Source organism: Leptosomus discolor, chromosome 11, assembly GCF_034619465.1.
Source record: "Leptosomus discolor isolate bLepDis1 chromosome 11, bLepDis1.hap2, whole genome shotgun sequence".
Taxonomy (NCBI): domain Eukaryota; kingdom Metazoa; phylum Chordata; class Aves; order Leptosomiformes; family Leptosomidae; genus Leptosomus; species Leptosomus discolor.
In genome coordinates, this window is record NC_141401.1 from 11,708,586 (window position 1) to 11,735,938 (window position 27,353).

Below are 27,353 nucleotides of genomic sequence, written 5' to 3' on the forward strand. Positions count from 1 at the left end.
GGGCAAGTGTTGAAGATCATTCTGTTCCTTGTGAAATGCTCTGGAAATTTTAACAGCTTCCTAATTACTTTGTTTGCATTTGCAAATTTTCCATGTGCTACAGTCATGGCTATAAATTCTAAAAGCTTCTCATGTCACATGGTTTCAAGGAACGTGGTGAATTATTTACAATAACTTAAAAATTCTACAGCATTTACTTTGTTCTTTTTCTGCCTAAAACCAAAGTTCTTAAAAGAAAAATAATACTCTGCCCCAACGGAACAAAAGTACTTTATAACTGTTTTTATGGAAAAGACTGAAATAGAAGTTTCTTGAATTCAGAAGAAAAGGTTTCTCAGCTGCTCTCAAATATATGAAGCTAAAACAAAAAAGCTGATCTGATATCTATAATGACAACAGTAAAGATTTTGAGAAGACAAAACTGCCTTAAAATATCAATTTTTAATCTATTTTCAATTTGACTTTAATATGTAACACAGATGTTACGACTACGCACATCAAATTCAGTCATTGTAGGAACTCTTAAATTGTATCTGCAACATTTAGTGAAGGTAAACTCTACCAATTAGAGTTATTACAAACTTGCTTGACTTCACATCTCTAATTTAGTATAGGTAAAAGCAGCATGTGAGATATGCAAAAATATTCTTTATTAGTCTCAGCCTCCCCTCTAGAAACATATTTCCCCATTTCTCAGCCTCATTTTTTCCTTACAGAACTTAAGGATGAAAAAATTACTAGATCCCACGTGAAATCTTTTAGTATCTGAACTGTTCAATTTTTAATCTGTCTTCCCTGGAAGCAAATATTTCTCCAGTCTTTGTTTTCTAATTTTTTCTCCCCACCATGATTTCTGTTTTTCTTTATTCTTCTATAAATTCTTCATCCCTTTTTCCTGCACTGTCAGGTTTATTTTGACACTTCACCCTATGCTCACACCGCTGTTTTTTAAATTCCAATAGAGGGTATCTCTATGAGACTTTCTGACTTCAGAACTATGCCACCAAAAAAAGAAAAAAGAAAAAAAAAAGAAAATTACAAAACCCTCACAGTGTAGACACACCATAGACATCAACAGCAAGACTGGTAAGAAGCAGCAAAGAGAACAGGGGAAACAGAGATTTCTGCAATGCCAAAGTACTTTCAGAAGAAAGAAAAAAAAAAAATCCAAGCTAGACTCAAAGAGTGGCAATGCCCAGTCACGAAGGAGTACACTAAAGACAGTATTTCATACAGATAAAGAAATTAGTCCAAAAATCCATTATACACTCTCTGTATAATTAAAAAAAGTCAGTTTTGTAAAGAGTAGCAATGAGTACTTGCATCATTTCTCATTTACCTGTGGGGGTCCTTTGAGCTTGGTATAATATACACACACTCCCTCTTCGTGAAAGTATTTTCTATCCAGGATTTCTGGGACTGAAAAATAAAAAGTGTAACATTATTATAAAAACCAAATCACATAACTTTGCAACAAAAAATGTTTTTTAAGGAAACAAGAATTAGAATATGAGGGGTTTTTTTATTTAAGGATGAAGGCAAATAGCGTCCAACATAAAGAAGTTAAACCGTCATTTAACGTTTTGCTGTCTCTCAAAAACTAACAAAACTATATATGACCCTAGAAAAGCATCTCACACTGCCTAAAAGCTGAGATAACCAGAATCATTATATAACTTATTTTATACACAAATCCTTTAAAATCCAGTGTTAATATTTTTCAAAGCTAACATTTAAATAGCAAAGACTTACAATATGCAAATAAAGATGTACCAAAAAATCCCAAACTATTTCAAAATACACTGTCTACCTGCCTTGCTAAGGAAAAAAAAATTCAGTTATATTTTTTTAAAAACTAACCGCACTATACTGAGATAACAGTAAATTTCATCTATTTACTGCTTTAATAAAGTAAAATTTTCATCTTGAAATTGCAGGTAAGGAAGTTTTCTAACACCACCAGCAGTCTTTTCAAGTAGTGATAAATAGGTCGTAACCTTTGTTCTTCATCAAGAAAGTTTTCATTTCAACAAATAAATTTCATTAGCATCTCTAAGCTGTGTTTTAAGCCTAAACTTGAAACACATTCTGAAACATGAAATTAAGGATGTTTACTTCAAATGCTTACCTATTTTACTAGCGGGGCGTAATTTCATTCCAGTTGCTTTAAACAGCCATGTAACATTACCTTACATGATAATCTCAGGATGACCGGCTAAATAATATGCATATTGCCCAACGTCTACGTCAGGTTTCAGCAATACATTGGGAAAGAACTCGGACGTGATTTTCAGAAACCGGAAACAAGAAAAAACCTTGGGATGCCAATTTGCACCTTACGCAATACTGCTTTAAATCCTTATTAAGATTACACTAAAATTTCTTCATTGGTAAGAGCATGCCCTCTTCTGCATTCACATTTTACGTTTAGGAAAATTTCAGAAATTGCATACCTGTTCTATTTTACAATGGGGACGGGGGGGAAGACTGATGAATATTATTCATACGTATCTAAACAGAAGTCTGTGGAAGCTATGAAGAAATTAAAAAAAAATTTTTTTTCAGATCTATTATAACAGAAGAGTCAGTAAAGATGGACGGTTCTTCACTGACCGCAATTTCAAGATCAGTTTCAGATAATGCAGAGAAATTATTACAAGTAAGAATGTACCAGCTAGTTTTAAGATATGTCCCTGGAAAACGACTGCCCACCCTCTTTCAAAACATTTCCCAGACTCAGCAGATCTTTCCCACATTATTCATCATGATATCCTTCCAGTATTTTGTTTTAGTGAACTTTGACTATGAATCTGTCAAGATGGCAACAAACTGCTGCTCCGGTTTCTGTCTTCACATTAAGAGGGCCACCAGTCTCTTCCAAGGAAGACAGAAAGTTGCAGGGTACAGGTACTTCCCAAGAGAGAAAGAAGGGCAGGAGAAACGTAGACGCACAATCCACAGGGAAGACTCATGGCAGGGAATAGCTGTAAACAACAGAATGAGCACTCACACCATATATTTTACATTTAAATGAATATTTTGAACACCTGGAATAAACAGCCACAGCCATTATTCACTACTGTCCTACCTCCTTTCCCTATACACAGGAAAGAACGCTGTTGCAAAGGAGGAAGAAAGAAGGCCTAGCAAAGGAAAAGCAGGACAATAGACATTACATGCAAAGATGGTGTTATGAAGGATTCTATTACATTTACAGTGCTCTTCCCTCTTTTTTGCGTCTTTTTTTTTTTTCCTTCTCCTTTGGAGCAGAAGATTGAAGTGACTGACTCTTAACAGGCTTGTGAAAGATAAGATCTCTTCCTCTGCTGTCCTCAAAATTCACCTCTAATCCTTCAGTAGCGTTCTCCTCAGTTCTTGGATAAGAAAGAGAAGCACATCACTTTCCACGAAGGAACAGAGTAATTCCTAGGACACCTGTGTCTTACATGAGCTGGGGTCAAAACAGCTTCATCTCTTCTCTAACTTCATCAGAAGATTAGCAGTATCATAAAAATAGATTTTATATATGTATATCATTCTATATGTAAAAATATACATATAGTAGGTAGCTCAAATTTTTAACTTGCTCCTCTCATAGTACTTTAACACTATTAAAGCCTTAGCCTTTGCGATATGAATCCCAGTTCTGGAAGCTGCTTTCTGAGTGTTCCCACTGTTTGTATGGGTATGTGTATTTGTACTTCATTTCTTAAAACTGAGGTCTTGTACAGATCAATTACATTAACATTGTAGTAGTTTAAGCTTACAGATGAACTCTGCAGATCCTCCAGAACATAAAAAGATAGAGTAATTTAACACTCAAATGTTTTAGCCAGCTGGCTAAAACCACACCTTGAAGCAAGCTATCACACGCATAACATGCTAGATACTGAAATCTGAAGTATATAAACCACAAGTAATTGCGTCAATTGCTCCATGCAATATTGGTTTATTATTAAGCATTGATTAAAGCTGGGGACACAGAACACTGGCTCACAATGTGCAACACCATTTTTCATATAAAACGGTTCTGAACATTAAAAAAACAATACAAACCAACAAACAATAACTGTACACTTTCAACCACTCATCAAAGATTTCTCTCTATCCTTCAGCAGTGAAAAATACCTTCAGTAAAGCACAGGTGTATCTATGCTATTCACGTGGAGGAGGTTCTATAATATTATTAAAACATACTTGGAACTTTTCTTTTGGTAAAACTAGATTCTTTCCAGAAGCACTCCTGTACGCTGATTAATCTGTATTGCAAGATATTTTATACAGAACTTGCTAATTACAGAGTCTTGTTTTCAGTCGAGGAGAGGGGAAAAGGGAAAAAAAAAAAAAAAAAGAAGAAAAAAAAAAAGCAAAGCAAGAAGAGAACAGAGTATGAGAGAGCCATTTCCCATAACAGGTAAAGATCACATTAAAAATGTAGGAAGAACTGACACATGATATTGCCTCCCCTGTAAGTAAGAACTATTATTACATAATGTTCCTGTGATGACCAGAAAAAGGAAGATGACACAAGGACACCGTTAAGATAAACCAGTTGCAGCAACTACCACCAAGAAGTACTTCCTTATCAGCTAAAGATTAAGTTAAAATAGGAGATCAAGCCAGTAGTCAAAAATCAATATGCAGTTATCAGACTGTTTTTAAAAACTTGCCTACTCTTATTAAAGCTTTTTAATAATCTCTACAGCACACACAACTACACCTCTTAAACTCTGCTTCCAGTCTCATGGGGCAACTTCTGCTGATTGGAGTGATCTGGTTTGCTAGTGTATTTTAGAAGGCGTGCCTTACATGATGGTCAGAAGCTCTCAATACAGTAAGCTCTGTAGTGCTGCTAGTCAAGAAAAAGGATAGAAGAGGGGGGAGCAGAAGGAACTATGAACCCTCCCCCAAAAACATATGGACAGATTTTAGCAAAAAGCACAAGTAGTATCAACATACAGTGAGCTACTTTTCAACTATTTACTTTCCTTCCTTTCAAACTTGCATCTTGAGGAAACAAAAAGCCAAAAAACTTAGCTTTCCTGATTCTCTCCTATGCATTTCAAATCTCTGAAGCTAAATAAAATTTAATACTTAGAAGAAAAATGTTAATACAATCAATATTACTGCAGAATTACCTTCACTATCTTTTTCCTACAGGTGAGTTACCTATGAAAATGTCACCACATCAGGACCTCTTAGCAGTCAACGTTGGCAGGATCTCATCTGCACACCAAAAACCCCTTAACTTTTACTTTTTAGAAGATGTACTACAGTAACCACCGACTCCTCGTCCTGAAGTGTCCAACAATGCTTTTGCTCAGTCTTTAAGCTGTAGACGGTTATGCAGGATACCTCATTCTGGTTGTACTGATTTCTGAGCAGACAACAAAGTTCACTGTGTCTTTCAGTACTTCTGAAAGAACTTCGAGAAACGAAAAGCACATAGATTTAATTCAATAAGCTAGAAGAGACATACTCAGCCTGGGATCATGATTAAAGGAAATACCTCAAACTATTTCCAATAAATAAGTCCTTTCATAAGTTTCACAAGTGCTGAAATAATTATAATTGCTATTCGAAACGAAACTTACACAAGTATTTGTTGAACTACAAACTCAAGAGAATATGCCCGACCACAGTATTTATGACTCCTGGAAATATCTAACTGCCAAAATAATCCCACAGCCTTTTACAACAGGTGGAAGTTTTACCATAGCCACTTTAGTATTAGCTATTTTTGATTCATCAATAGCATTACCACTCCAAAGTACCAACAATAGAAATTATTCAAGTGTACCTGCTCAAGATGCAAGGAATTCCTTATGTTATCTTTACTGAAATTCACTACATTTTTAGCAAGTCTCCTTGTAGAATGAAACTTTTAACACAAAGTTAACAATAAGGGTTTGTATATAGCAGGTTACAAACAAAAAGAGGCAGTCAAAGTACAGTATGAGATCAGGTCTCAAAAAAAACCCCAACCACCTACCACTCTCTCCTTGTTCAACTCACGTGTTTATTATAAGAGCCTCTCATTCAACATAGGAAAATAAAATGCCAACTAAGTTCTAGCAGGGCAGCAATGGATGCACAGCAGCATAGCAAAGCCTTATCAAAGTATTGTGAAATTATCCAAGTTTATCCAACAAGTTTAGTCTGAATTATTTTCTGTATAGAAAGTGAGCCTTCCTGTCTGGCAAGAGCTCAAAATAACTTGCACGACTTTCAACGAACGCAAATACGGCAGGTACAAATGTACTGTACAGCTGACAATCATGAACTTGTTCATGTACAAAAGGATCTCAGTTTATTCTTTCTACTCATTTGTGATACTGTAAACTGTTGGATACTCATGAGTTATAGAACATTTGTTACAAAACTAAAATTTAACTTATCCCAAATATATTGCTCTCAAACCTGCAACATTACATACCAACCCAGCAGTTCTGCTGACAATTACTGTACAAAGCTGACCCGCTGAATCAGGAACCTGACCTGCATTAAAAACTAAATATTCCAAACTGTGACTTTTGTGGACAGCTGATAACAGAGATCTCAATTACTGATTGCACAGACCTCGGTTTCAAATTTAGAAGTCATATCACTTTCTACAGCATCTCATATTTCATCTTTCAAATCTTTGCTTACACCATATGGCAGCTCAATATATTCTACAATTTTTAAAGGAAAAGATCATCCAATTTTATTTATCCTCTATTTAAAAATAAATAGACTCTATATTCTTTCTCCACCGCCTCCAATTTTTCAAAAAGCTTAAGTTTCCATTTAAGCAAAAGAAAATACATGGAAAGTTTCAGCAAGCCTGAAAACAAGAAGATACAGTGGAAACAGTCTGCAGCAGGAACACTCATGCTAGCACTGCTGTAGAGCAATCTTATCCGTCTAGGTCACCTACAACCAACAAGATAAATTTCAAAACATTTCTAAGAGACATTCTGTACTACGAACGTCCTTTAGCTTGTCTATTCAAGGAAATATCCACTGACAAGTTACTGCTTCTTATATAACTATACATACTGCACACACTCTTTTCATGATTTACAAGAGGATCTCTTATCTAAGAAACCCACCTCATTAGCCAAACACGTGCTACACCATGGGACTGAACTGTGATCCCTGCCCAGCCAGCTAACCCTTAACTGAGCACTGGGTTCCTGCAGCTATAGCTGAAAGGCAGAAATTCCGAACAAACTTTTTTCTTACCACTTTCATACTCAAGACATCTGTTAAAACAAAACAAAAAAAAAAAAAAAAAAGCCAAACAACCAGGATGAATATGATATCCAATTAAGCTAACGCATATCAAGTAGTCTGGAATTCATAAAACTTCCTGTGGGAAGAGATGCCACAAATAAAATGCATGCTAGTTCTCACTGCAAAGATTTCCAGCAGGGGCTTCAAACCCTTAAGGCAGCAAGAACTCTGCTCCAGGCAAAGTACCTGGCCTTGTTCTCAGTACAAATTAACTGAACGGTACTGAAAATGTGCATCCCAGGACGAGCTAAGTAATAAGCCACTGTGTATGGGGTGGAGAGTCATCCAAAAGATAGTTACGCCTACATTTCCCAAAGAAAATACCTAAGATTTTGTATTAAAAACGCTAGCACAGCACAACTCAGTTCCTCAAGGAAACACTTATAATTTGAGGAAAGTCTTTAGAACTTCAGCTAATGTTAGGTAAATAAGCAGATAGGAGGAAAAAAGAAAAAGGTAGGCGGTTTGATGCCATATATTTGCTAACGCTTGTTTTAAACTCTTGGCTCCAGCAAACCCCAGACATTTAATTTACTTGCTTTCCTTGCAATTTAAAATGACATACCTCTGTAATTACTGTTTGGGGTTTTTTGTTTTGTTTTGTTTTGTTTTAAAGGGGGGGAGAAAACAAAGCATTTAGCCAGCTAGTATTACAAACTGTATTTAAAAGACTCTGCTGAAGAGTAACAGTTCCATCTGTCCAGAAAATACACAACACACACAAAAAGCTTACAAAATTTCTTTCTGAGTCAGTAACTAGAGTATTAGTCAACCTTACCAATTTTTTCAAGTAACTTCTATAGGAAGTATGGATATGTGCAATACTGGAAAGACAAAAAGGCCCAAATATTATCACAATGCCAAATGATATGCATAAAGAGTACGTCAACGTATCCCTATGAAGTACGTCACTCTAAACGAGAAGGACTGTGCGTTCATCTTGAGTTGTTGTTTAACCCCATCACAAATGAAAATTTTTGCAAGGGTATTTTACCTGCTCTCCACATCAGGATTATTTCATTGTTATTGGGAAACAACTACTAGCCTCATCTACAAGAAAAAGTTGTTTCACTTATTTTTTTCTAAACCCATTGGGGCACCTCTTGTCACAGACCCTGACTGGCTCAGACACAGACCGACCCATCGTGCACAAAAGGTGTCTCTGCTATGTTGAAGATCCTGTTCTGAGCAGAACGGTTCACCTGGCTTCACTTGACTCATAAGAAACCAAACAGCTCTACTTTTCTGGGTTGAAAGACTTCTCCAGTGAAAATACTGCTACAGTTCTGAAAATAAATCGCTCAACAGCAAAAAAAATACTGATTCTGTTCTAAATAAAAACTGTTGAGGAAGCAGGGAAGGAAAAAGGGCAGTCAGAGAAAGCCTTCTGTTGATTCTCCTGCACTTCTTATTCAGCAGCAGACCTCAAATGAGCCAGCGAGCAAAGATACGAATCTTCATATCAATGGCTCCCTTAGTGCCTAAACAAACCTTCAACAATCCTATTCTTTATTAAACAGTTCAGGAGATTTGCTCTGAACAGTTTTCACAGCAATCCAGGTCTCTAACAGAGTAGTTATTGTTTTATCAAGTTCTTCTCTGACGTAACGCAGTCACCACAGAACTCACCAAACTGCAGTTTTGGATGCAAAGAATACTTGGGATTTGTCAAAAGGGATTTATTTTTACAGCACTTTCAAACTTGACAAAAATTATTCCAATGCGCTATTTGGAGAACAGGCTGCTTCTGTACGAATTTTTTCACTCTACAATCACAAAGTATAAGATTAATTTGTTTGGGGATTTTTTTTGTAGATACATTTAATTCAGAAGACCAGAAATTCATATACAGAATTTAACATTCTGAAGTCATTATTTTTAATCCTGACACACCAGAATAAAACCCACAGACCTAATACGTTTGGGACATCTTTATTACATTCAAACTCAATCCACTTTACCCACATTATTGGGAAAGTATGATTCTATGATTCTAACTGCAATACAGGTCTTCCAGTGGGAAATTCAGAGCAAATCCAGCATATTTAAAAATAATTTTTTTAAAATGGCTGGTTTAACACCCATGTGAAGGTGCATGCTGTTCTGCCGTTAGACCAGTCTATCTTTTTAGATAGTATTAAATCTTAAAATGCATACCATCCATACAAGGCATTAAAAAAATATTAAAATATACTTAGAAAATATTTCACAACTGATTTTACAGTATGAAATATCTTGGGTCACAGTGGAATAAACCATCAGTTGATTTCAGAAGACACGCGCACACTGGTGTAATTCCACAATGGCTTTCTCTCAGCAGAGATAACAACAAACACCTTCAGAGTTAAGTGTACAATTATAACAGATACTGTAATTAAATAAACTTGCCAAAACCAGAGACCCTATAAGACACCGCCAGCACAGCAAATGGCACTCTGTTCCTGAACACGTCTTCAGAAAAGCAGAGTATCCAGGGATGAGGGAGAAATGTATTTTGTTTTTTATTTCCCAACTTTCGTCAACAGAATTTGGAATTTTGAGAGGAAAAGAAAACACAGCAGAGGGTAAACCAGTTTCACTGGTGTAAACTGGAGTAAGTAAACAGATTTCAAAACAGTTTACATTTGCAATCCTCCCAACTAATGAAACATCAAGCTAAAAGATTTTAGCCCTTCTAAAGAATCCCTAAGTGACTTTCTATGAGCTCCCAGACCAATCCCATTTCAATGCATTCCATAAAGTATTTCAAAACATATACCAAAGCTATGATCTAGAAGCAACAACACCACTGAGTTCAAAGGAGATGAAAATAATACTTTATCCCCTAAAACTTACAACCACGGCTGAAAGAAAAGGATAGAAAAGGAGCACGTGGTAGTAACTGCAAGGAAAATATAGCTACAGCTTTTCTGCCAGCATTTTTAACTCTAATACCCACTTTGTTCAAATGAGAGATTCCAAAAAAATACATGGCAAAAGCACACAGGAGTGTTTTCAAGCCTGTCATACACCACTTGCTTCTTTCTGCTAGGGTCCCTTGTCCAAAACCTGGTTTTTAATTATGTCAAGTTACCCATATAAATCCATCCCAAATCTCTTACATTTTTAAACACACAGCCTACTTCTCCTTCCTTATCTACTGTGATTGTACAGTCTGCATCCTCTTCGCCTCTCAAAGCCAACAATTTAGCTGCAGGCTGCAGTCGTTCTAATCTTACCACTGATGCAGGCTGCAAGCCTACGTGCTCTCCTAAATCAGACCAGCAGGAAGGCAGAATCAGCACACCGACTCACCAACACGCAACAGAAACAATGCCAAGCCTTTTTAAGCGGGTCAGATTAATTTCTGCGGGTATCAAGGATGGCCACTCTCCCTGGTCCTCTCTGCAGGGACCAATGGGACACGCTGTGAGCGGCTGCTAAAACCCCAGCACTTCCTGGCTCATCAGATTTACTCCACATGAAAGAATTAGTTTGGTTCATACCCCACATTTCTGGCAAGTGCTGGGCTTACCTTGCGCGTGCCACACAGGGTGTATGAACAGACAATCCTATAAACTCTGGGTTTATTTTTGGAAGGAATGAAGCTAGGGGCATGCTTTCAGAGAGAAAGCAATTCACACAGCCTGGATCCATTGGCTTCTAGTCCTTTCCCCACCATATCGGGAACACAAATCACAGATGTGAGAAAGGAGTTAGTGGTGGCCACCTCTGGAAATAAAGCTGTAGGAGAGGGCTCCTGCGACCAGCCAAATGAGTAAATCCTACCCTCGACTTGCTTCCGATTTGTTCCCAGATGAAGGAAGCTCAGCTCTGGCAGCCGCTATTCATAGACAGCATACAGGCTGCAAATTCACTGCACCTAGTGCAAAGGATGTATTTCAGCTTTATGTGAGCTGCAGATTTAAAGAAAGCTCCTCCTTTTCTGGTTCATGAAGTGCATGAACATCCGATTAATGCATTATGTGCTGAAGCACATTACAACTACAAAAGCAAGCTGGAAGGGTGGATGTTGTTGGTCTTGCTCTACCACTTTCTTAGCCTGTTCCATTTACAGATCTGACTTATTTTTAATGTCATACAAAGAAAGGTACTTCTCTATCATCACAGCGAAAATTTTGGTGCCTGTTGACTTAAGCAGGCTATTATTAACGTGCTAGAGCAATGGAAACTTGTTATCATTAAGGGATTTTTGACATAGTTAGCCTCAGACAACCCTTTGAATATCTAAAAAAAAGCCAATAAACCAGGAAGCATTATGCCCACATTTAATTATTACAGATCAATAATAGTTCTCTGAATAGCATAGGTGAGAGGGAAGAGCAAGAGAACATACTAGTGGGCATGTGAAACAGGTGACAGCACCAGACCACTGCTAAGGATGATGAAATATCACATAACTTACCTTCAGACACAGTATCAGGGAAAACCAATTTATTCTTATAATCAAAACCACTGACATTAGGAAAGAGGCCCATCAGCAAACATGCACTCAAAGAACCACCTGATACAGATTTGGAATTTTTTTCCACTTTAACAGCACATACCATTAAAAAAAAAAAAAAAAATTAAAAATCACTTTGTATAGGTAATGCAAGTCATCGCAAAGCAGAAAATTAATATTAGGGCAGTACCAGACTAGCATTAAATATCAGCATTGGACCTGATGTCTGAGGGAGACAGAAGTTAGTCATACAACCCCTGAACTGCCTTCACTTCCTTGGTGTGCATTACTCTTGGACAGGATTGCGGAGGGGTACATTGTCTTAACTCCTATTCTCTATGTTCTTCCTGCCTGCACACCAATGTGCCACTATTTGCCAGCTACAGCAGGGGAAGTGAACATTTTGGTCAACTCTCTACAGTGACCAGAGTTCTTGGGAGATTAGAATAGGATGGAGAAAGTAGGATGAGCTGGGAGAAAAACAAGCCAAACCAAGAATTTGCTATAGTATAGTTCACCTACTGTAGAATTACAAAGACTTAAGCATTTTTAAATTTACCTCACTAACAAAGAGCTACTAGATTCAGCCACACTTTCATTGCCTGTCAAGACAGAGAACTAGCTCTCCTAACAGAACTACCTAGGTCTGCAGTTGCTCAAAAGCACACACTGACTACAGCCCTCACCTCAAGGCATAAGTAGCCTGATAGCATTCTAGAGACATCCGTGTACCTAAACTCTTATCAGAAGATAAAGTTTCCCTATTAAAACTATTTAAGTAGTTTCTGTTTACTCTAGAAAAGTGCAAAGAAGAGACTTAACTGGGTTTATTTAGGCAAATGTGTAAGCAGCTAATTACTGTCTGAAATAATATATAATGCTTATTTAGGCACTTTTAAAAATTTCCACCCTCTGTTTTTGAGGAGAACAAACAGTTGTTTGAGCTACTGTGTCTTACTTTGTTGATTTCTCACGAGACTAGTCTCACATAAACTGAGCTCTCCATCACAACCTCATACTGACTGCTGAAATATTCTTTCACACCGATCTTCCCATTAGCATTCAACCATTTTATTATTAGCAGGTTTTGAAAGTTTCAACTACACTCTTACGTCCCTCTTCATGAATGTTCTTTTAAATATTATAGCCAGAGCTGTAACACCTATACAATGCAATGTATTGTGAGAGACTTGAAGTCATTCATTTTATCTGCAAGTCAATATTCAGCCTGCTAAAATGTACCATTTCACTGCACCATTTACCAAAAGACCTACAAACCTTCCTACCATACCATCCTTCACATGCACACAGTATTGCCAATTAAGATACAAGCACAGACACCCTCATGCCTAACCAGCGATTTAAACCTAGGTCTCTCTAGCTTTAAGGCACAGGGAAATAGAAGAACGTCTTTTGGTGTTTCTCATCCTAGTCTTACAGGGTTGCCTCAGCAAGCTTGAGTCCCCAAGCTGAGTATTCAGATCTCAAATCAAAAGCACAAAATTCTTCTCCAACACTTGTATGAACTTGAAATACTCTGATTGATCAAGCTGGACAATATCAACTAAAAAGCAGAATAATCTGTGAAGACAAAAACTCTCTTTTTCCTCTAGCAGGGAAAACTAAATATATTTGGTAAGAGGAAGATCAACTCAAGGAAAAAAAAATTTGAAATGTAATAAAAGAGATCCATTCCAAATGATTGTTCACTAACTGAAAGCATAATGAAGCAATGCCGGTAGCTAGCACATCTATGTCAACTATTCACTCAGACAGGAAATATATGATTTATATGATTTTTAGAAATAAAGCAGACTTTTTTTTTTTTTTTTTTGCAGGGTGGAGGGGTGAGGGGAACAACTAATTAAATGATACTGAGAGATCACAACATGACTTGCACTTCATAAATGTTTTCTGTTTATTATAATTTCTTCCAGCATACTCACTTCCAGTAGAACTCACCAATGCTGAGCGGTATGTGACACAAAGGGCTGCCTAAGCTGTACTGGACTTACAACTTGGGCTGCTCTCTGGCCTGCTGGGGAAAGGAGAGAAGACAGACCATCATTCTAGAGAAACAAAAGACAACAGTACGGAGGTGGAGGTCCTGGCAACAGCAAAGCCAAGATACACAGGGGAAATATTTGCTTTAACAGATGCAGTTCTTCAAATTATACAGTAAGGGTGCAGCCAGAGAAGACAAGCTGAGCAAGTTACTCCTCTGCTCTCCCACCCATTCTCCTGCTACTTCCCTCCCACCAGCAGTCATGCACTAGCCCTTCGGTGAGTTGACTGAGCTCCCTAAACCAGAACAACATTATTTCCAGGAAAAATGAGCACGTAGCTTTGATATCAGAATGCACCAATTCAGATGCAAACTGGGCAGAAAACTAAGGCACAGGAAAGGACCCCATGGCCACGATCAGGGTGGGAACAAGGGAAGTAGGACATCCCCTTTGGTAGCAGTACGATACTGGGTTAGCAAAACAGCTGAGCTGATGTAAGCATACTGTCAAGGTACATCAAAATAATCCTCCAAAGCACACTCACTCTAGGCATCCAGAAAAAGACTACAGATCTGTCACACAAAAAGGCATTCCTTTTAAGCATCTGTATCCTGATGTTCAGGAAGCAAAGGAAGCCAAGATGTATTTCTTTATTTCTCAGAGAGCTGTTAATGAAGCAAGAATGTATTGCCCAAGGTAACATCTTAGGTGAGCAGATACCCCGGGTTTGAGAATAGCATTCATTCTCATCTAGCACTGAAAATGTTTCTTCTCAATTAATGGTATAATTAAAACCCAACTAACTCCTAATACATTAATTAAAAAATATTTTTCTTGTCCTACATGCAAGATCTTTAAATTTGTCAGAACCCTGAAAAATCCAGTAATGACACCCAAGAGTATAGTAAAAAGACTAATCTTAGCAGCGCTTATTTTTCTACATCCTCTCTGCAGAGAGAAAAGAGCTGCTCTAAATCCCCCTCAGTCTCCACTGAGCAAGCCTAGGGAGTCACCGCCTAATTAGCTGTTGTGAATAATCCTCCTCTTCTCTGCAAAGCCTACCTGTATTCTGCAGATTGTCTACATGTATGTGACCAGAAAACATTTTTCTACAACCTGAAAACAGGATTTTTCTGAAGGCAGAAAAGCTTCAGCCTTGCACATTTTCTACAGCAGGAAGAAAGCACAGCTCAAAGTTTACTGTATCGTGTAGCGCAGCAAAGTGCTATAATTATACTAGAACCAAATATTTCTCTCGTGGGCTACAAAACACCAAGCACAACCAGACAATGCATTCAAATAATGACTTGTTTGTTAGCAGCCTTCCTTACTGCAGAACATTCACCTGTAACACTAGCTGGCAGCCCAAACCAGGATGAGGATGATCAGTGTTTTCTGCCCTCTTTCCCTATATAAGCAACACAACAAGACCACACTGTTTCACTAACGCATTTGAAACAATTACAGAGAATTTCACAGTGAAAGGTGCCCGAGTTCTACGTACAGAGGCAGGGGTTTTATGGAAAACTGCATGTGTCCAAACGGTGGTTTTTCTGCAGTTGAAAACCTAAAAAGGATTTTTCTGCTAAGATTTTTATAAAAGAAACCAAGAATAAGACAGACCAATTGCTTAACGAGGCAAAGGCATAAATCCTCATCAAGAGCATTTCTGAAGTTGGCACAAATGGAAAGGACAAAGGTTAGTTAAGGGGATATTTCTGCTTTTCAATGCCTCTGGCTGCAAAGCCAGTTACTGCCAGTTTAAGAGGTTAATGTCCACCCCAACCTCCACATCTTTGCTGAGTGCCCCTCACACAGGCCAAGGTAAGCGCTCTCAGGGCTGCCCCACGGGCTAGTCTGTAGCGTAACCCCGTAATCCCGCAAACGCTTTCAGCGGCACAATTACGGAGTCAGTAAACTACAGCTTGTGAAACCGGGAGGAGCAAGCCTCTTCCAAGCAGTTCTGTGTCCAGAGGCACTGCAACATCATACGATGCTAAGTTCCTAGAAAGTTGTCTAGGACATTTGTCAGCTGCAGTATCGGTGATTCATTACCCTCTCCCTAGTGCGAGATCACTACCATGCGCAGAAATTCCTTCAAGATCAATCACACACAAACTTTTTGGCCAGAAGATCACCCTCAGCCACGCACTCTTCTACTCTTCTAACGCCTTCAGTTAAGTTTTATTAAATTTGCTTTTTAACAGAATTCTGCAAACTACAGTTTAAACAATGCTGCAGCCAGGGAACACAGAAGAAACTGGCAGACTTTGACATTTAAAACGTCATTAACTGCACCTACTCTTGCAGATTAACTGATTTTTATAATTGAAGAGAAAGTTGATTAACAGTTCTGTAATTACACAACTGGTATTTTTAGGCTCCAATCATGTGTCGCTTAAGTACATGCAGAATTTAACCTATTCAGGTGACTGAAGTTATGCCTGACTAAATACTTGCATGACTGCAGCAGCCATGAGGACAGGCTTTGAAAGGAAGCTGAGCTTTTTCGGACTGGCTCTAGCCACAAACAAGTATCCTGCATCGAGCTTACCACACAAAGCCAATACACCTGCAAGTTTAACTACGCTGTACATCAGCATGACCGTCTTTGAACCCGGCCACAGGGCTGCTGCGCTGAGCTCTATCAGATACAGTAGCAGAGTGTACCTTTGCTCTCTCCTACCCCAAAGGAACAGGTTCAACTTCTTGAGAAAGTTAAACAGGAATGGGAATAGCACTAAAAAGCAAATAAGCAGCATGTTAAGAACATGGGGGAAGAAAAATCTAGCAATATTTTGTCATGCGAAACAAGTTACCAGCAGGGGATTTGCCAACGGAAATACTTGATGGGAGGGGGCAAACTCATCTTGATGCAGCACAGTTCACAAAGACAGACTGCAGCACAGCATATCTGGTAAAAATGTTACATCTGGTAGCACATGTTCAGAAAACACAGTCAAGAAAAACATCTGTAAAGGAGAATTTAGATACAAAAGTTTTCGAGCATAGCTACTACGTGCCTGCAGTACAATTAAGACCAGGTCTGCAATGCAATTTGGTTTCTACTTTGAAGAGACTACAGCACCCGACTTCACAAAGGCAGCTCCATCCATGCCTGCACACAAGGCTGTAAAACTTAGGAAACACTCATGCAGAGTGGGTGATCCACAGAGTAACTTAACACTTACTAATATGATGGCACAAGTCAACCCTCGAGCTTCCATACCAGCTTCACAGCTCATGTCAAGTTTGGGGTGTCACAATCCCATTTTCCTAAGCCTCTGCACATGATCCCACCCTATGTCATACCAGCACCGGCATTTAGGCAGTCACGTGGAGAGCTGATTCAGGGAAATGACCGGCAAAATAATTAAGCCTCCCAAAAAAAAAAAAAAAAAAAAAAAAAGGTGGTGATTAGATGTTTGTTCAATTCAGATCCTCAAAACAATGACTGAGGACAGAGGGAAGCGCAAAGGGACAGGTGGAAAGGTGACAGCCAGGGCTTAGATTAGTTTAGACTGGATTACCACCACACCTTTAAGAGCAGCTGTGGCAGATTTGGGAGCAGCTAGTAAAGATGCTATGGACACCAACCTTGCCCCGTATCTGAGATTATTACCCTGCAACACGCACATCCACACCTCAAGCACTCCAGGTCACTCCTGGGAATTATACTGTCAATGAAATGAGTAATAGCGGGAATAACTGGACTGCTAAGTGATCCTAGTTCCAAAAGTGCCCCGAGTCTAGAAATTTTTAGGCAGTAAGCGCTTGTGAAATACAGTATTCCTATAACAGAGAAACTAGAATTATTTTTTTTGCAGAAGGCATAAATGTAAATTTAAAAGTCATTTGTCAAGTCCACATTTTACAAAAACTGATTTTCACTTTGAAGTATTGGCAGGAGAAAAACTCTGCAGGTATTAGGATAGGAACCATCAGCCAGGGACATCTTGCAGAATTCTACCCAGCACAAGTCAGGGGAGTAACAAAGTGAAAAAATTGTCTCTTAGCAAAAGTGACAAGAATCGGGTAGATAAGATTAAGAAAATAAGTACCTCTTTGGGTAGAGGTAAGTGGGAACAAAGCATGGAACAAAGGCTGGTATTCAGTTCCAATAACCATTGTGTTAAGACTGACTGAGCTGTAACAGACACTTTCCCAGGCTTTGAAGATTACAGTTATATTCTGGTGAAAGACTGAACACCTAGATTAAATTGATTTAGAGCTGTAACTGAGAAAGTATTACCACGCAGGAATGCATTAGTGTATGACAGCAAAAATATAGTGCAATAATCACACAAAAGCTTGTCAGTTAAAAATAAAAACAAAACAAAAAAATCAGCAAACCAGAACTTAACAGAAATATAGCAATTCTCAAAACCTGCCACTTTTTTTTTTTTTTTTAAATCTCATTTGATTAGTAGTAAACAATTAAAGGCAGAATCCAATAGCACTGGGAGTCGTTCACACCAGGCTTTGGGATTCATGACTAGGAAGCAAAAGGCCTGACCAGGCTGCCACAGCCCTTGAAGTAGCGCTAAAACCCTCCAACTCAGAATGAGGCCTCCCCAAATTGTTGCTATTACAATTACTAGCAGTAAGCCTAGACATTGATAAGATTCACACGTGCATAATTTTCAGATCTAGATAAACTATATACACACATCCACCTATACTCTTTGAAACACTGTATTAGCCAGTTGCACGCTCTTTGCAAAACACATGATGTGCATTTAAACAAAATAAGCACTTCATGTTGGACTGTATCTGAATGTAAACTAGAGATCTCCATGAACGGGTTGAAGACGAAGCAGCAATAAAGCTTTGCAGAGGGTTTACAATTACTGACATTGGATGAGCTCCTGAAAACCTTAGTTGTGAAACTACCACAACAGAGTACCAACTTCATTACTGAATCAGCCTGTAAAATTCCAATTTTGCAGCTGTAGAAAATCAACAGATATGCTATCACACATATCACATGCCATCCTCCTTCAGCTGAAATCAAATGAAATAAAGATGGCTTGGGATTCGCTAACTCAGCAACTGCACATTCGCCACAAAGAGTTCAAACATTTCAGAAAATCTGACAATAGAAAATGTGTGAAATAGCTCAAGTTAGTATGAGTTTCTAAGAGCCTTTAAGAAGAAAAACATATTGCTCTTAATAACATGAGTATTAAACAATCCGTAACTCAGTAACATCTGAACTTCGCTTTATTTAAGGGGGAAAAAATGCGTACGTTACAAACCAAGTTCAACCTTCTCTAACGCCAAGTTTGTTACCATACTTTAAACTCTTCTTAGCAATCAACAGTTATATTTATCTTACAGACTATTCCCGTAACATCCTCATACCATATGTTGTCAAGCTATTTTCCCCAGTCAAGTATCCTAGTTATTTCATAAGGCAGCTTTTTGGAAGATCAGCAACACAGTTATTTCTCTCTGTATTTCCCATAGGTTTAGAACATTTTTCGCCCACTTCTTGGGAAGGAAAAAAAAACGCTATACAGTTAAGGATAACAATGTTGTTTATCCCAGTTTCTCTCTCGGTTTTTATATTTCATTATCCTGGAAAGAACAGAGTGGTAAGAAATTTCCTCTGCTTGCTTAACAGTGATTAGACAACCTGTGTTGTCCTTACTTCCACGCAAGAACTGTAGCAGCTGGGGAGAAACACAAACTCGAGCTGTACTGAGGTTCCAGCAAACCTGGTAGTTGAAGAAAGTGGCTCACGTCCCTGCTTTAAAACGGCTCACACTCGCTTTACATGCTAAGCGAAATGTAGGTGTGTAAAGAAGGTTGGAAAAAACCTCACCACTCCCCCAAAAAACCAGCATTCCCTCCATCAGTGCAACAGCTGTGATGGAGCCTGCTCTGCGAAACACTGCTGCTCAGGTCAGTTAGATGCAACGGTTCAGCGTGCCAGGTGACACTGGTTTAAAGACTGGCTGCTACCAAAAAGCCAAGGCACCTCCCGCATGTCCTACCTCCTCTACTGCACAGCAGCACTGATGCCCAGCTGATCCTGTGCTGAGCCAGGTCAGAAGCGAAGCTTGCCAACACAAAGGTTTACTTTTTCTGTTCTTTTGTTAGATTGGCTTTCTATTACTTGAAATACAATGACATCTACAATTCAAGAAAAAGAAAAGCTAAGCTTAAAGTAACAGAAATAACAGAAACTAAGGATTAGGCAGATCATTTTCGGTATATGTTATATCACAATAGATTAACACGACACCGTTACCTGTACATTGTTTTTATGTGAGCAAAAGAGACAGCACAAAATCAAACAAAGGCCAATAACAAGACCACAGAGAATACAATAGAGGAGAAAGAAGGTTTCAGGCCAGAGAACGTGAAGAAAGCACACAACAAACTTTGTTCAAGTTTTACCACAGGTCAAGTCAGTATCATGGACTACTTTTTTGAAGAAATAATGAAGCATACAGCCTCATTTGTCAGAAGCCACCACTACTTGTCAGTATCAGAGGTAAGAAGTCACATTATCTTCAATAATCATAGAAGTATCTTACCCAAATACACACACAGAGTGAGATTATTCAGTAATTTATCTGCTAAAAAAGCCAGCTGCCAGAATTTCAACCAGTGAAGCTAAATTGCACCAAGACAGAATTATTCACATTAGAACCAAGAAACATGACCTCAAAGACAAAACTTCAATTCTGGAAAAGACACACATTGATCTTGCTGTCAGTTTGCCTTTAAAAAATTGGGACAAAAAAACAGAACTAATGTTACTTTTTCAGCAAATTAACGTGGCACACAAATATTGCGGCCAAAGTAGACACGGTTAAAGGAAATTAGGGATTCCAAAATAAATAAGTATCTGCTTAAAAAAAAAGGACAAAGATACATTTTTCAGGTTAGGCATACTGGCATGAGAAGTATCATTTCATTGTCTTGATTTTTCAAAGCATAAGCTACAATTTCAACATCCAACCTCAAGTCCTTAAAGACTCGAACTTCAAATTTGGCTTTGTTTCAGACAATAGGCTGACAGCATCAGAAGTTTAGTAAAAGCACCACTGCTACTATAGACTCATATTAAACCCCCAATTAGGCTAATCAGGGTTTTTCTGGGAAAGAGAATTAAACATACTATGTAAAATCCTGTCAGGCACACAAATTGTAGACTATAAAAGCATCTCCCTCCCTTCACACACACTTTTTGACAAGTCCTCTTAGAGATTTATTTGCAACATTACTGGTGTAAAATTGACAAACCAATATGGCCAAACCGTACTGCGTCAACATCAATTATTTTAAGTTCAAACCCATATTGGTTTGTTTAGAAAATACCCATCTGTCATGACTGTCCACAAGGAGTGAACAGTTAATAGAAATGCACCTCATGAAGCAACATGAAAGAGAAGCAGGAAAAGTTTGGGTGTTGCTGCAAAGCTTCCAGGAAAGGGAAGCACAGCAAGTGGTAAAGATAACCATGAGGGAAAGAGAGGAGTTTGGATGCTGCAGTCTATCACCAGCAGAGCAGAGAAAGCAGGTCTGATGTGATAAGACAAAAAGGTAAGGCAGCAAGACTAGAGTTACACAGAGCCTCAAGTGACAAGAAAAGAAAGTTTAAAACACAACAGAGTACCTCTCTCCAAGATAATCCACGTGGGGAGGCAGACGATCTGATAGACTATCCTTAAATATAAGTGTGATAACTGTAAATGCAAGGTGATGTTTCAAGGTGCCTTTGTGCGGTAAGTGAAAATTACCCTTCCGCTCCCGAGCACAAGCAAGCAAAAAAAAAAAAAAAAATCAAAGTAAAACATCAGGAAACTACGACACAAACAGTCCAAAACCAGCCTAAACAGTTCCACACACACAAAGGTTTTCTTCCCCCCACTTTAAATAGCAAAGTTAAGAATGGCCTCACACCAGAATGTACGAAGGATGATCTAGCAGACACTTATCTCACCCACACAGACACAGAGACTGAACTCCCAGAGTTGCCACATTGAACAACTCACTCTTTAGAATAATTCCTGATTTCATGTTGGACACTGTCCATCAATTATTGAAGACTGCTAAATAGTCATGGAGCAGCAGGGAAATTTTTAGCAAAATGAACTTGCGTAGAATGTCCTATATCCAACTGCGGCAAAACTCCTGTTGAACAGTGGTTTCAAAATATTTGATAAACACACAGCAAGCATAAAACATTGCAAACATCTTACACTGCCAGAAAAACTGCTGAGCCGCAATCAGTTTACAAATCCATAATGGTCAAAATCAATCTGTGCGTTTCTAGGCTATGTCAGCATCAACAAACACCAGAACTAAACTAAAAACAAACAAAAAAGCCCCCCCCCCCCCACTAAAAAAACCCACTTCAATTGAGAAAAGCAAGTACCATACAAGTGGGAGATGCCAAGTACTCTCTTTAAGTCAGAACGGAAGGCTGTACTTTCAGCTTTTTCCTAGAAGAGTGCTGCATTTGCAATTCTAGAAAAAGACAGCCCACATTTCTACACTTCACAGATACAGTCAGAAATGGAAGTTTCATGGGTAGGAAACATGGGTTTTGATCAATATGCTGTGAAATAAAACACCTTTATTTAAAATGAAATAAAGCATCTGAGTAGAAGTTCAAGCAGACTGTAGAAATCCACAGATTTACACCCCACACTTAGATTTTCAGAATTATTTGAAAGCACCTGACGTGATGGCTCACTCCGCATTCTCTAAATATCAATTAATGAATAAACTCATACGGATGAAGAACCGATTAGCAGCCAAAAGAAAGGGCCGTAACTAAAACTGTGTTTTCTTTGTAAAAGCTCGTGCACCTCTTCGTAAGGGTTTATACACTCCCCTGTATAGCACAAGGTGTAGAAATCGTAAAAATGAAAGCGGCCGAGAGGGAAGAGCAGCCGCATCCCGGAGAGCTGCAGAGCCCACACCGCAGGTACGCTGGGATCAGACAAAACCATGGTGAAGGATGACGGCGGGAACTCCGGAGCGCTGAAGCAAAGGTCGCGTTTCTAAGCGCCGAAGCCCCCCCGCCCCCCTCGCCCCGCCGCAGGACCGGGTCCCCGGAGCGCAGCCCTGAGGAGCGGCGCGGTGCGAGGACCGGCGGAAGCCGGGCGGCGTTGCCTGGCCCCGCGGGCACCACGCGAGGAGGCTCTAGAGAAACCGGGCGGCGGGAGCCTCGCCCCGGCAGCTCGGCTCAGGCCCGGCGGGGGGCCCGGGAGGGCAGGGCCCGCCGGCCGCAGGGTCGCGGGCGGGCGCTGAGGGGGCGAGGCCGGGGCGCCCCGCGGGCCGACAGAGGCCGGGGCACCGCGCGCGGACGGGCCCGAGGCGCGCGCGCCTCCCCTTCCGGCCCGGCGGTGACAGCCCGGCGGGGTCCCTCCGCCCCGCCGCCGGGGCACCCCGCGCGGGGGAGCAGCCGCCGCGGCGGGAGGCGAGCGCGGATCAGGGCGGCCGCGGCAGCCGGCACCGGAGCAGCCGGCTGGGACGGGTCTGATCCGGCGGCCGGCGCTCCCTTCAGTCCAGACCCCTCCCCGCCTCGGCGAGCCCAGCCCGGGCCCGCCGCCGCGGCAACCCCGCCACCGCGGCACCCCGCCGCCGCCCTCACCATTCTCCTCAGGGCCGGGCTGGGTCTCGGCGCCGACTCTGGCTCTCCTCGCGCCGGGCAGCTCCTGCTCGTGGTTCGGCGTCGGCGGTGGCGGGGCCTGTCTCCATCTATCGGGGCTGGGCTCGGCAGCAGCGGAGGGCTGGGTGGGGAGAAGCCGGGCGAGGACGACGCTCCGGAGGCGAAGCGGGGAGCGGGGCGAGGAGGACGGCGCTGGTTCGACTCCGCACCGGGACCCAGCGCTGGCGGCAGCCTCGGCCCGGCGGCTCTTTCTCATAATTGTGCGACTCGGCCGGCGGAGCCGCGGCGCTGCCGCGTCAGCGCGCACCGCCCCCGGGAGGAGGGGGACGCCGGGGCGGCGCTGCCCGCTCCTGCCTGCCCGCTCCTGCCCGCCCGCCCTCGGCGCCGCCGCCGCCCCCTCGGGGCATGGAACGGGGGGAACCCCCAGCAGCGTCCCGAGACACCCCGAAATGGCGTGCGTGGCTGCCAGGGGGCAGGCGGCCGTGCCCGCCGTGTGCTGCTGGCGAGGTAAAGGCCGGGGAGGCGTTGGAGACGGAGCTTCCCGGGCAGAAACCGGTCTGACTGGAAGCGCGCGGGGCGAAGGGGGCAGCGCTGCTCCCAAGGCCGGGCTTTGCCGCTCCCCGGGGGCTGGCGGAGGGGCAGAGGCCGGGGCTCCCCGGTGACACGTCCCCTCCGGCCGGTTCGCCGGTGTTGCAGGCGTTGGTGAGGCGCGGGTAGCCGGTGCCTCGGGGAAGCACCCGGCGCTGGTCATTAGTTAAACTGCATGGCAGGGAGCAGCGTTCGTGAAGGTTTCGTTTGAGCTTTTCTGGCCAGTCGTGCTTAAGCGTGGAAGCGCCGCCATTAGCACCGTGTCAAACACATTCTGCAGCTCGGCCTGCGCAAAATTAGAGGAAAGTTCATTTTGGAGGGAAAAAGGAGGATGCACTTCTTCCACTTCCATTAACTCTGTTCCCAGTTTAAATCAGGAACTGCCTAAGGCGGGAACCCTGTCTTCTTTTGTCTCTGTATGCAATCAGCAAACTTCAAGAATCAGTATCATTAATAAAAAGCTTTGTATAGTAATGTCCACTACATGTTTCATTATATATCTTTTGCAACAAACTGTATGCTAGAATAAACAGCATTTGTAAGGGAAGAAGAGATTAATTAAGCTTGGCTGAAATTCTTTGCATTCCCTAAATATGAACTAAAGACTTCCTATAAAAATCTAAGATGTATGTCTAATACTATGCTATGACATCATTAATTTTTATTTATTTAAGATATATGCAGTTAGATAGCTCAGTGTTTCCTTTGCAGTGAAAACATGGTTCAAAAATGAGTTAAATCTGGCTCAAAGGTCCTGGTACCATTTCCAAAACACCACAGCCATACAAGAGGGGTAATTTTGTATAAAGTCAATCAGAATGTTCAAATTCATTCAAAAACTGTGATTTTCATTGTTAGGCCTTACCATGTCTGCGCTGCTGTGACATCACGCTGAACCAGGTATCACCCATCTCCCCTTGCTGCAAAAAGCCACCATTAACTCCATGTAGTGTTGGGCTAAGCTGACACACGTGAGTCTGCGCTCGCACCTGAACCATCGGTGTGCGCATCACAGGGTAACAGAGCTCTCCTCACACAGCCGAAAACCGGTGAGCCTCAGCATGACAGAGACAGACCCCCAAGAGGCCGAGGCTCAGGATGCTACCAAATTTACTACACCCACTCCAGTGATTAGAAAGGGATGAACAAAAATCACACCAAGCATTAAAAAAAAACCCACAGAATTGGCAGCTGCTGGTTTAAACTAAACTGTAGATAACAAGAAACAGAAGGTCCTTGCATTAACAGCCATTTAGCGGGACAAGTCCAGTGGCAAATTCCAGCAGGAGAACATTAGGGTGTTGCTGCAGGGAGTTCCTCGCCTGCAGGGGAGCTCCCAATGCTTGTTTTTAGTTAACTTCAGAAGAATTTGTGCTATCTTACATAGGTATGAAAATTAGGCTTCTAAGACTCTTAATTTCCATAGAATAGGAACATCAGCTGCTTCCAGGAAAAACTTAAATTAGTGCTGAGTACAAGAGCTCACAACTAACAGGCTACATTCACTCTCTTCCTGCAAGAGAAATCCCAAGCCTGCTGTTCCGCCGATATTTGTTCCTGCCCAGATTTCCATGTGCTAGTGCTAGTTCTCGGCTTACAGAGCAGGAACAGAAGGGACAGTGGAAGCCCAGTAAAATTTTCTGGAGATGGTCCAAGAACTTTCCAACGGAAAGCAGAGAAAAACTGGGGATTTCTGAATTCTTCGGCTATCACTTTAAAGCATTTCTGAGAATTCCTGTTTCCTCCCTTCCTCTTTTTGCCTTTCTAATTTATTAATCTAAACCTCTTCGCATCCTACACAAACTTAATGAGTAAGTTCTGCTATGACTAGGTCCTTCGTCTCATCTCATAGCAATATTTGGGCTATACTGAGTTCATTCTCATGGTTATCATGGTGGCCTCTAATATTTGTAACTCCAAGAGCTAGAAGGAGCAAGGGAATTAGGAAAAAGTAGCTGGAGGCCAGCCTGGGCATGAGACTTCTCTAGTACCAGATGTTGTTTTAGGAGAACATACTTGAGGTGAGGAATTTTCCATGACTTTTTTTCCTGTTGATCCTGCAAAACTGTCAAGAGATTGACATCGAATTGTTTGAGAGTTAAACTGTTTGTCATAAGCTTAGATGGAGAGGCAGCACATTGTTTCACTGGAACAGCTTATGAAGAAAATGAAGGGAAAATGAGTCATCAACATCCTCTGTGCCTCACTCTGTCTGGGGGAGCGTCAGTCTTCAGTGTCGTGAAGCGGGGTGGGACACAGCACCACAGTGACATACATCCCTGTAACCTGGGACTGATGGCATATGGCATAAGGAAGTCACCTCATATCCTTTTATTACGTTGGTCAGCCAAACAGAACATGACATGATTTGACCCTAAGCTAGCAGCATTAGTCATCCAAAAAGAGTGAATTCTGGTACATTCAGACATTAAGTCTTGTTTTCATCCCTGTACCTCAACCTTTGAGGGCTAAGCAGTAGGATAAATATTTGCTACTTGTGCTACTTTGCTAACCCTGTTACCTTCCAACCACACCAATAGTCAACTCAAAACTCCTCTGAGATCTCCTTCCAAATCAATAACTGTCAGCTGTGAATGAGAAGGAAAGAATGAAGCATTATTTTACACCTTATTGCATTTAAGGACCTTTAACCTGAAGCAAGCTTCTGTTACCTAAAATGGAATATAACTGGTTTAAACAAAACTCCCTTTGCTATGTGGCTCCTGTATCTCATTTTTATATCTCAAACCAAACTGTCAGTCTGTCACTGGCACTTTATGTTGAGTGTATTTGTTATGCATTCATCACAGAACGAGTAAAATTTGTGATGTCAATGGGATTTACATTGCATTAAACCAGCTGTAACTTGATCTCACTGCAATAAGTGCTAAAGGATTATAAGAACCCTCTATAAGGAAGCCCTTATCTCAGTACTGCAATATCCAGTAGCCAGGATGAGGCTGTTTGACTGCTCACTCACCCTCGTGTAGATGAAATACTGACTCATGCACAGAAAGAAAAAATTAAAATACAGCATTCCTCTTTGTGAGAAATGAAATGAGTTACTATTAAATAAAAGTAATCTGATTTTGACTCTTTTTTTATTTGTTTGACTCTGTAAAAGTTGTACCAGATACGTTCTGTTATTCTGCAGCTGTTCTTTCAAAATTGCTCAAAGTATGTGCTGGAGTTTATGTAGTTAAATCAGATGCAAACGCCAACTGATAAGGAGATCTAGTTAATATCCTACTCAAGGTCAAACAGATTCTGCATAGAAACCATTTTTGCCCTTTACTAAAGCCACCTGTGGCAGAAAAGAGGTATTATTGATTCACTTTTCTTTTAACAAGGGTGAATCCTAAATTCTACCAACACCAACACCCCCACCCCTGTTATTTTTTTT

General features: G+C 40.8%; 1 protein-coding gene across 1 annotated transcript in view; it reads right to left on the reverse strand.

The window, feature by feature from the left end:
- The window catches only part of TRPM7 (transient receptor potential cation channel subfamily M member 7), a 58,788-nt gene extending 35,170 nt beyond the window's left edge, over positions 1 to 23,618 (reverse strand). Inside the window, exons 1-3 of the mRNA XM_086471321.1 lie at positions 23,345 to 23,618; positions 19,814 to 19,866; positions 1,340 to 1,419 (exon numbers count right to left, since the gene is read on the reverse strand). Coding sequence (XP_086327447.1) covers positions 1,340 to 1,419; positions 19,814 to 19,866; positions 23,345 to 23,618 — 407 coding nt within the window. The remainder of the gene's footprint in view (positions 1 to 1,339; positions 1,420 to 19,813; positions 19,867 to 23,344) is intronic.
- Between the last annotated feature and the right edge of the window lie 3,735 nt (positions 23,619 to 27,353).